Source organism: Anguilla rostrata, chromosome 12, assembly GCF_018555375.3.
Source record: "Anguilla rostrata isolate EN2019 chromosome 12, ASM1855537v3, whole genome shotgun sequence".
In the NCBI taxonomy this organism is placed as follows: domain Eukaryota; kingdom Metazoa; phylum Chordata; class Actinopteri; order Anguilliformes; family Anguillidae; genus Anguilla; species Anguilla rostrata.
Window position 1 is genome coordinate 37,771,476 of NC_057944.1, and position 9,537 is coordinate 37,781,012.

General features: G+C 49.3%; 1 protein-coding gene across 1 annotated transcript; it reads left to right on the forward strand.

Annotated features, from left to right (window-relative positions):
- Positions 1-1,956: 1,956 nt before the first annotated feature.
- Positions 1,957-8,100, forward strand: si:ch211-151h10.2 (uncharacterized protein LOC567699 homolog). The gene is made up of 8 exons (XM_064301108.1): positions 1,957-2,964; positions 3,054-3,118; positions 3,427-3,565; positions 4,006-4,133; positions 4,788-5,013; positions 5,477-5,560; positions 5,642-5,758; positions 7,137-8,100. Exons 2-8 carry the CDS (start codon positions 3,087-3,089, stop codon positions 7,452-7,454), a joined length of 1,044 nt encoding a protein of 347 aa, XP_064157178.1. The 5' UTR covers positions 1,957-2,964; positions 3,054-3,086; the 3' UTR covers positions 7,455-8,100.
- Positions 8,101-9,537: the final 1,437 nt, after the last annotated feature.

The following is a 9,537-nucleotide window of genomic DNA, read 5'->3' on the forward strand; positions in this document are numbered from 1 at the left end:
TTTCCTGTGTTAGAAGTGATTCACTTGACAACCTGCTTTAGTGAAAGCTTTTCCTTTGGATAATAATAATAATCTTTATTTTTAGATGTTCCCACCCATTGATTAAGATGTTCCAGTAAAATAGTTTGGTTAACAGTGACAAAGGCCGTGCTTAGAAAGCCTGAGAAGGGATAGGAAGAGATTGGGGTGACTCAACCCACAAACAACTGGTGCAGTGAGTAATCCTGAAAGATAGTGCGCATAATTTCGCAAGCAGACGAATAAGACGCAGACCATTATTCAACCAATCTCCTCCTAGGACTGAATCGTACGTTCAACCAAGGAATTTGTTCAAATACATGATATGCCCGTATTCGTGTCATATTAGTTTTAGGTCATTATGACCATTGGGCCAACTTTAAATTTGCTTATCAACAACCCAAAAGGCCACCAAGATCCTGACACCAAAATCTGAAAAGAATGTTGACTCCGAAAACTGGTTTGTCCTCTAACAAAAAAATTCCAACTAATTGTTGGCCTATTGTAGTGTACACATTCCTGCCCAGCGATGTCTGATAAGATTGGCAGCATTCAGGTGTGTGCCAGTTTAGACGTGTCAATTTGTCCCCCATCTAAGCGAGGTCTCAGTGCACTTTGTATGCAAACATGGAAGCTGGGAGCTCTGGAATAGAAACGTTCGGCAGCTGTCTAGCTGAGACGCTGTTCGGCAAACGTAATTTGGCATCGCTGAATCGGCAAGGCTGATCGCAGCATGTCCAGTACCACCGACGATGTCCCAAAGTTTGCCTCTGATGGCGGCTGTTGCCCAGCAACTGTTGGACCAATCAGGTTCACCCAAATAGACTGCAGAGCGGTTGTACACCAGTGTGACTCCGGTTTGAGTTGGTCCTGTGTGCACACTGCCCCTGACAGTGAGGGAGAGCCACTCGAGCAGCTGTAGAGCTGTCTCTGCGCAGCGCACCTCGATGGGTCCAGAGCAGGAACTTCCCCGCGCGCGACGCGGGAGGTGGGCGTGGCCCCGCCCGACGCCGCATTCCGCAGGTTCCCGACGCCCGTGAGCGCTGAGCTATTAAAGCGAGATCAATAGAGGAATGGACCAGACCTGTTTAACCAGCACGGCGAGCTGGTGCCTCCTCCGCACTGCTGGCTGACTGTGGGGCGGTGTGTGTGTGTGTGTGTGTGTGTGTGTGTGTGTGTGGTGCTGCCGCCGCCGCCGCTGCCTTCTCATCGCCGGGGTGAGTGTGGATGTGCGTGCCGGGAGCCTGGCTGCTCGTCCCCATGCCTCCGTCCGCCCCGATCGGGCCCCGTGGCCCCCACCGGCGCCGCGGGGCCGGCGGTACCGCCGCGGAGAGACAGAGATGCAGACGGACAGACGGACGAGGCCAGAAAGGACAGACGGGCGGACGCGGGGACTCCGGGACAGATCAGCCTCGGTGTGGCAGGCGAGTCATTACATATTACATTACATTACAGGCATTTAGCAGACGCTCTTATCCAGAGCGACTTACACAACTTTTTTACATAGCATTTTGCATTGTATCCATTTATACAGCTGGATATGTACTGAAGCAGTGCAGGTTAAGTACCTCGCTCAAGGGTACAACGGCTGTGTCCTACCCGGGAATCGAACCTGCGACCTTTCGGTTACAAGCCCAGTTCCTTACCCACTGTGCTACACTCCGTCCGAGGGGGGAAATCCGCCATCTCTCCGCCGGCGCGAGGACCGGGGTCTCAGGCCAGTTCCGTTTCTGGGACGCCCAGTTTGTGAAATTAAATTGAAACTCCGTTCTCGTGAGCTGAGGAACTGGCCTGAAGTTTCCGTGAGGGTTTCGTTACGGTGAATCGCCCGAGCCGTTCAGCTCGTTTTCTTCCGAACGGAAGGAGTTGAAGCGGGACCGAGCCCATTCCAGGGGCGCATCGGGCTGTGGTTCTGGGGGACGAGAGGGTCCGGGGGGGAACTGAACTCACCCGGATCTGTGTTGGTACTTCATTAGTGAGGCTTCAGTCATCTGTCTGTGCACCTGTGTGTGTTCCTCACTAACACACCTGTGCACTCTCACGGGAGAGCGTAAAACTTAACGAGCTTTAACATCATCACCTGCTGTAAAGACCAGCTCAGCAACATGATCCTTTTTTAAAATAAAAGAGTCGAACTTGCATGTTTACTTCTTCTCTGACACTCTGTCACCGCTTTAGAATCTTTTGTGTTTCTGTGTATGTTGTGATGACATCAGATCCAGTTTCTTAGTTCCTGATGTTTGTGGTGTTGTTCCCCATTCCGAGCGCTCATGCTGTTGGCTTGCTTAACATCTTTCTTTCCCTTTCTCCAGTGACTTGCTCCACTGTATTCGTCTCACTGCTCTCTCTCTCAGCCCCTTTGCTTTTCATCCTCCGTCTGCTTCCTTATCATCCTCTTGCTCTGTCTCAGTATTTCTCTCTCTCAGTGCATTTCTCTTCCTCTCTGTCAGTGCGTTCTCTTTCTATCCTAGTGTGTTCTCCCTCTCTGTATCAGTGCTCTCTCTCTCCATCTCAGTGCATTTCTCTCCTTCTCTCTCTGTCTCTCAGTACATTTTCCTCTGCGTTTTTCTCTCCCTCCTCTCTCCTCTCTCTCTGAGTGCACATTTCTTTCCCTCTCTCAGTTCATATCTCCCCTCTCCCTCTCTCATTGCGTATCTCTCCTCCTCTCAGTGTGTTTCTCTCTCCCTCCCTCCCTCCCTCCCTCCCTCCCTCTCAGTGCGTTTCTCTTTCTTGCGTTGCAGGGGGGTGCTGGCCCCCTCCTGCGGGTGGCACGCTGTAGTGCTGGCAGGGGAAGTGTGGGCCGTGTGCCAGGAGGAGGCGCCGTTGCACCCCTCGCTGTACCTGTGCCAGGTGTGGAGCCGGTCCCTGCTGGCGGGGGTCCTGTGGCTGGGCCTGGCTCTGTGCCTCCTCTTCCTGAGGGCCGTGGTCCGGCGCTGGTCTCCACAGGTGAGTATGGAACCCCCGAGAATCTCACCTGAGGCCGAGAGTTCAGCCGTCACCTTCACCGACCGCGCTGTCCTTCTCTCACTGCACAGCAGGGGGCGCCCTTCCTGCAGGCTCAGGAGGTCATGAGAGAGAGGGCAGCTGTTCCGCTGGACAGGTGAGCCATTACCTTTCAGCCACCCTGCACAAAGGGCTCTGTTCCCTGTTCGCTGGGGCGTGATGAACCTTAGAAGGAGGCGTCTCTCAGAGAGGAAAGGGGAGATCTGTGAGATAAAAGGAAAGGTGGAGGGAGAGAAAGAGAGAGAGAGAGAGAGAGAGTGAGTGTGTGTGTGTGTGTGTGAGAGAGAGAGAGAGAGAGAACCATGGCCGAGAGAGAGAGACCCTAAAATTGACCCGTTGTGGAATTGACGAAATTGCATAAACCTGTGTCCCTGTCCCCCTGCTGGTGATGTCCCTTATTTGTAGCTCACCCAGTGGGAGAAGTCCGAATGGACCTGTCCCATTGGCCGAGGCTTTGATGGACAGCTTGCTGCTGTTCCTGCTCTCTGAGACCCTGGACGACCCCTGTCCTGCCCACATTCGGGCTCATGCTCACAGACTTGAGGTCAGTCACTGGGGACGACCGGACAGGGTGGGGATGGGCAAGGTTACTGTGGCAACTGATCTGGGATCAGATGCACTAATACTGTTACGAACTGTACTGTAATTCTGCACATTGTTATATTAAATCGTATTGTATGATTACACTGTAAGCTCTCCCCGCGTTTTTACTGTGTTAACTATTGTCTTATATGTAATCCATGCTGTTTTGCGGTGAAGCCAAAGACATTTTTCCACTTTGTGGACAATAAAGTTTCTAATCTAATTTAATAAAATATGCAACAAAAAAACACAATTTGTGCTTCACAGTCACAATATTATTTGGTTAGAATGAAGTACACATCCCATAAGATGAATTAGTAAATACCATTTTTAAAGGTCTGATTCTGATTCAAGCTGAAGCTGTGTGATGAGGTGACAGGGAAAACTCCCCTTTCTGGGCAGATGGTGATGCAGACCCTGGACAGGGCAGACGTCCTGGGACACGGCTCGAAAAGGGGGCCGAGAGGGAGTGAGGAGCACCCGATGCTGACCGACACCCTGCTGGGCGTCCGCACCTTCCTGCAACAGAGGTAAACCCATTAATGTGCGGATAACCTGCTAGCATACAGATAACATTAATGCTAATGTGAGGACAACCTGCTAGCATTCAATAACATTAACGCTAATGTGAGGACAACCTGCTAGCGTACAGATAACATTAACGCTAATGAGAGGATAACCTGCTAGCGTTCAATAACATTAATGCTAATGTGCGGATAACCTGCTAATATGTAGATAACATTAAAGCTAATGTGAGGATAACCTGCTAGCGTTCAATAACATTAAAGCTAATGTGAGGATAACCTGCTAGCATTCAATAACATTAATGCTAATGTGAGGATAACCTGCTAACGTTCGATATCATTAACGATAAAGTGAGGACAACCTGCTAACGCTCAGATAACTTTAGATTGCAGATTACATTAATGCTAATGGTAGGATAACCTAACGTACAGATAACATTAATGTGAAAATAACCTGCTAGTGTTCAGTTAACATTAACACTAATGTGAGGACATCCGGATTACATACTGATAACATTAATGCTAATGTGCGGATAACCTGCTAGCGTTCAATAGCATTAATGCTAATGTGCGGATGACCAGCTAGCACACAGATAACCTGCTCGGGTGTGGATAACCTGTGCCACACTGAGACGCTGAGGGACATGTGCTCTTCCCCAGGGTCCTCTGGCTGCGTGCCCTGGCGCAGGCCCAGGGGGATTATGGGTACAGCATGCAGGGTGCTAAAGAGGCGCAGGAGCAGCGCTGGGCCCTGCTGGGCCAGCTGCACAGCCAGGTCACCCTGAGGAAGAGGAAGAGGAGCGAGGCAGAGGAGCAGGTCCTTCTCGCCGTGAAGAAGGAGAGAGAAGGAGAGGAGGACATTGAGGTGGCCCTGAGAAGTGTAGAGGTGAGATGTGTGGGTGTGTGTGTGTGTGTGTGGGTGCGTATGTTTGTGTGAGAGTGTGTGTGCGCGTGCGTGTGTGTGTCTGTGTTTGTGAGAGAGTGTGTGTTTGTGTGTGTGTATGTGCATGTGTGTTTGTGTGAGAGTGTGTGTGCGTGTGTGTGTGTGTTTGTGAGAGAGTGTGTGTCTGTGTGTGCGTGCGCATCTGTCTGAGAGTGTGTGTGTGTTTGTGTGCGTTTGGGTTTGTGTGTGTGTGCTCATATTTTCACACATAAGTATATTTGTTTTCCTGCGGTCAGGGAATAAATTGGTTTCGCCTTAGTTTGTGGAGGTGCTTTTCCTTCTGAGTAATCACACTCTGTCCACCACTTTTAAATGAAGCAGTTGATTGGTTAACTGACTGGCTGACTGATTGACTGAATGCTTGATTGATTGATTGATTGGCTGATAACGTGCCTGTCTGTGGCAGTGTTTCTTCGTGGACCTGGCTCAGTGCAAAGACAGGCTACAGCAGAGCCATGCTCACCTGAGTGACATCACACACCTGCTGCAGGTGAGGCTCTCCGCCCTGTGTGAGTACCTGGAGTGTCCTACCCCCCCCCCTCCCCTAACAGCCCTGTGCTCCTCCCTGCAGGACCTGGGGGCCAGTTTGCGGGCGCTGGGGGAGGGGGGAGACATGGAGGTGAAGAGAGGAGGTGTGGAGGCGGAACCCCTGTGGACCGAACGCTTGCTCCAGTCCAGCACCCAGCAGGTACGCTAACAGCAGGGCTGCAGGGAGGTGGGGGGGTGGGGGGGAGACGAGGAGGGACGGGGAGGGATGGGGGGAAAGGTCTCATCTCAACACTTGTTCGTAATTAACCAATAGATCACCAAGGCAGGTGGCCCGGTGGTGCGAGGGGTAGCACTGTCGCCTCACAGCAAGGAGGTCTTGGGTTGGAACCCCTGGTAGGGCCTTCTGTGTGGAGTTTGCATGTTCTCCCCGTGTCTGTGTGGGTTTCCTCTGGGTACTCCGGTTTCCTCCCACAGTCCAAAGACATCCAGGTTAGGTTGATGGGAGAGTATGAGTTTCCCGTACAAATGAGTGTGTGAGTGAATGGTGTGTGTGCCCGACCATGGATAGGCGACCTGTCCAGGGAGTATTCCTGCCTCTCGCCCAATGCATGCTGGGATAGGCTCCATCCCTCCCCTCGACCCTGACCGGGAATAAAAGGGTTCGATAATGCATGGACAGATTACCAAGGTTACACATGAATCCTTGGTTAAAAAAAATACTTGTGGGTTCACTGTGGTTGCCTATTAAAAAAAAACTGCCTAATATGTTTTCAAATATTTGGTCCAATATTTGAAAAAACAGCCCTGGCTTATAAGGCTAATGTGAAAACCTCTTGTGGACACTGCAGCTAAAAGCAGCGATCCAACGGTCCCTCCAGGAATTGCGTGGCCCACCCCTGGTTTATATTTATACTTAAATGCATTTAGCAGAATTTCCTTATGCTAAAAAAATGTAAACGGCTTCATTTCTTTCTCATTCGCAATCTGTTTATACAGCTGGATATTTATTCAGGATTAGTGCCTTGTTTGAGGGTGCAATGGCTGTGCCCCACCTGCAAATCAAACCTGCAACACCAGAGCTGCCAGCCCAGTTCTGCCACCATTATACTACACAGAGGTGTATAAAAACAAAAAAATAGTGTAAAAATGTAACGTTGTACACCTGTGGTCCATCCATAAACTTCATTATATTAATCTCAAGAAGTCAACATTGCTCACTATTTTGTGATACGTTTTGCAGCTTATTTATGTTAGATATTGATGTTGGCTACTCACCTTTATTTGCCTTTATTTGTATTGTAAAATACAAATGGTGGCATTCTTACTAAGCGTATGGCATCTGCTCTCTGGGGTTTGCAAGTTTTAAACTGTTTATTCAAATACTGTAACTGTTTGAATAAAAACTGTTTATTCAAACCAGGGGCCCCAATGCTCTGGTCCTGGAGTGCCACAGGGTCTGCTGGCTCTTGTTTACTTTGACCGTAAAACCCTGATACTCATCTAAGAAACCAGTTAAGGTGTCGTAACCCTGTCATTGTGCCAAGTCGTGATGCCAAGCCACGTTCTGTGTCCCGCAGTTTGACGATGCGATTCAGGACTTCCTGTCTCTGGAGAAGCTCACTTCCTGTTTCCAGACCCACCTGGAGGGTCTGCGGGCGGACCAGGTGGGGAACGGGGAACCCCGCTCACATCCCAAACTCTCCTCCTCCTCCTCCTCGGCCCGCACCCCTGCCCCTCCCGTCCGCCCCCCCGGCACCCTCCCTCGACCCCACTGCCCTCCCCCCGCACCCCCCAAACCGCCACCCACCACCACGTCCCGCTCTCTGTGTGAGAGGTCAGCTGAGCGGCTCTCCTCCACCTTTACCTGGCTGCGCAGTTCTCTCAGGAAGGTGTGAGCTCTCACCTGTCCCCCCGCCCCCCCCCCAAACCCCACATTCCACAGACCAGGGGGGGGGTCTGCTGGCTCCAGCTGTCACTCAGCGATTAAGGAACTCCCCATGCTACGCTGCAGGAACAGGAAGTACATTACCACAGTATTGTTCTGGCCACGCCCCCTTCGTGAGTATACACAAAACCATAGACCGTAAAAGAAAACAAAAAACATATCAAACTGGATTTATTTCTTTTTCTTTTGGTTTGGGTGGTTGGGGCGACAGAACTCTGTGCTGGTGATTCTCGCAACACTGCCCCCTGCTGGATAAGTAGCCGACGGCTCATCCGCATCACGTATTTCAGGGAAGGATTTTAACTCAATGTGAATGTATAATTTATTTTGTACGTATGTGTGCATGTATATACTTTTGTTCTGATTAATTGTAATTTGTTTCTATTTTTCATTTGTATTGCATTTGTATCTGATTTTTTTTTTTACTCCAGATCTTTTAAATGATAAGAAATGAACAAACTGAAAATGATTTTAAAGTGAAGTAGGTTTGGAGTAAAATTTCATTTCAATTAATTCAGTTGAGCAGATGAACTGACATTTAAGACACAGTGTCTGCTAAATGCCAACAATATAAATTAAGTTCATGAACTGTAAAATGTCCATAGTCATCCATTGAGATTTTCAGAATCATTTCCTGTACTGGGTGAATTAGAAGGAAATTGTTCTGCCCAATGCTGAAATGAAGATTAACTTGTTCGTTCTCGTGTGAAAGTGAATCAGAGATTCAAGCAGAATCAGGGTGCAGTATAAGGTATCCCACCGGAGGGCGCATTTTGATAAATTATGAACAGCAGTGTTGGCCAGGTAGGGCTGGGTTGGGGTTTATGATTACTCAGTGGGTGAAGTCAGGCACCTCAGGGCAGACATACTTTCTGCACAGTTCATTTTCAGTCAATTTATACGCACGAGAATCCAGCATTTTGCACTATAAACTACGGTGGCTGGTTTCACAGTCCGGAGATGTAGATTAGCATTATAACACACACCTTACCGGTTCAAGGTCCTGACCAGATCTGTGTCAAATACGTATTTGTTTTGGATTCAAATACGTTTCTACACTTTATTGATCTTGTCTGGTGTATTGGGACCAATGAAATACTTGCAAAAAGTGCAAACCCCGGCTTCTGGTTGTACTGGCAGGCTCCATTACACCAGGCAAGATCAACAGAGCACAGAAAAGTATTTTAATCCAAAACAAATGTATTTGACCCCAGGTCTGGTCCTGACCAGAAACAAGCTGTGAGACCAGTCAAACCTGCAGGGCTCGCTGTTCAGGAAGAAGAATCCATCCCCGCTCTTCCCTACCAATGCTAATTTTATTTTATTTTAGACTCAGGGATTGATGAAGGTGTGGGGTGGGCACTGCATTGTCTCAGCGGGTTTTGACTTTTTGGAAATGAGAGCTGACCTGGAAGGGCTTCTAAAGACTCCTCTGTTCCCTCCTCTCTGTGCCCTGACTGAAATCAGCTTGCATTGGGGGGGGGGGGACCTCATTTATATCCCAATTGTGACCTTTGACCCAGGAAGCAGATGGATATGCGGTCTGGAATAGAAGGGAGCCTGGATGAAAACTGTAACTGTAACTGAAACTGAACCCCCCCCCCTCCCCCAGACTCAAAGCTCAAAGCTGTGCATTCCTTTTAAACAAATTCAGTTACAGAGAAACAGCGAGCTGTAGAAATACAACCTGCATTTCATTATTCTCACACTGCTATATGGGCTCAGCAGGGGATCGTCTTTGTGAGGTAAGATTTTTCTTTTGTGTGTGTGCGTGCACGCGTGTGTGTGTGTATGTGTGCATGTACGTGTGTGTGTGTGCGAGAGAGAGATTGTGGGTTGTGTGTGTGTGAGGGGTTGTGTGTGTGTGTGTGTCTGTGTGTGAGAGCGAGAGAGGTTGTGTGTGCGTGCATGTGTATTTGTGTGTGGGAGAGCTTGTGTGTGTGTGTGTGTGTGTGTGTGTGTGTGTGAAAGAGAGGTTGTGTGTGCGTGCATGTGACATGAGCTCATAGCTCTGCTCCTCTAATTGGGAGATT

Coding starts and splice junctions, on each gene's coding strand:
- si:ch211-151h10.2 (XM_064301108.1), top strand. CDS start 3,087: ATGAGAGAGAGGGCAGCTGTTCCGCTGGACAG. Junction 4,134..4,787: donor CGCACCTTCCTGCAACAGAG/GTAAACCCATTA, acceptor GCTCTTCCCCAG/GGTCCTCTGGCTGCGTGCCC. Junction 5,561..5,641: donor ACATCACACACCTGCTGCAG/GTGAGGCTCTCC, acceptor TCCTCCCTGCAG/GACCTGGGGGCCAGTTTGCG.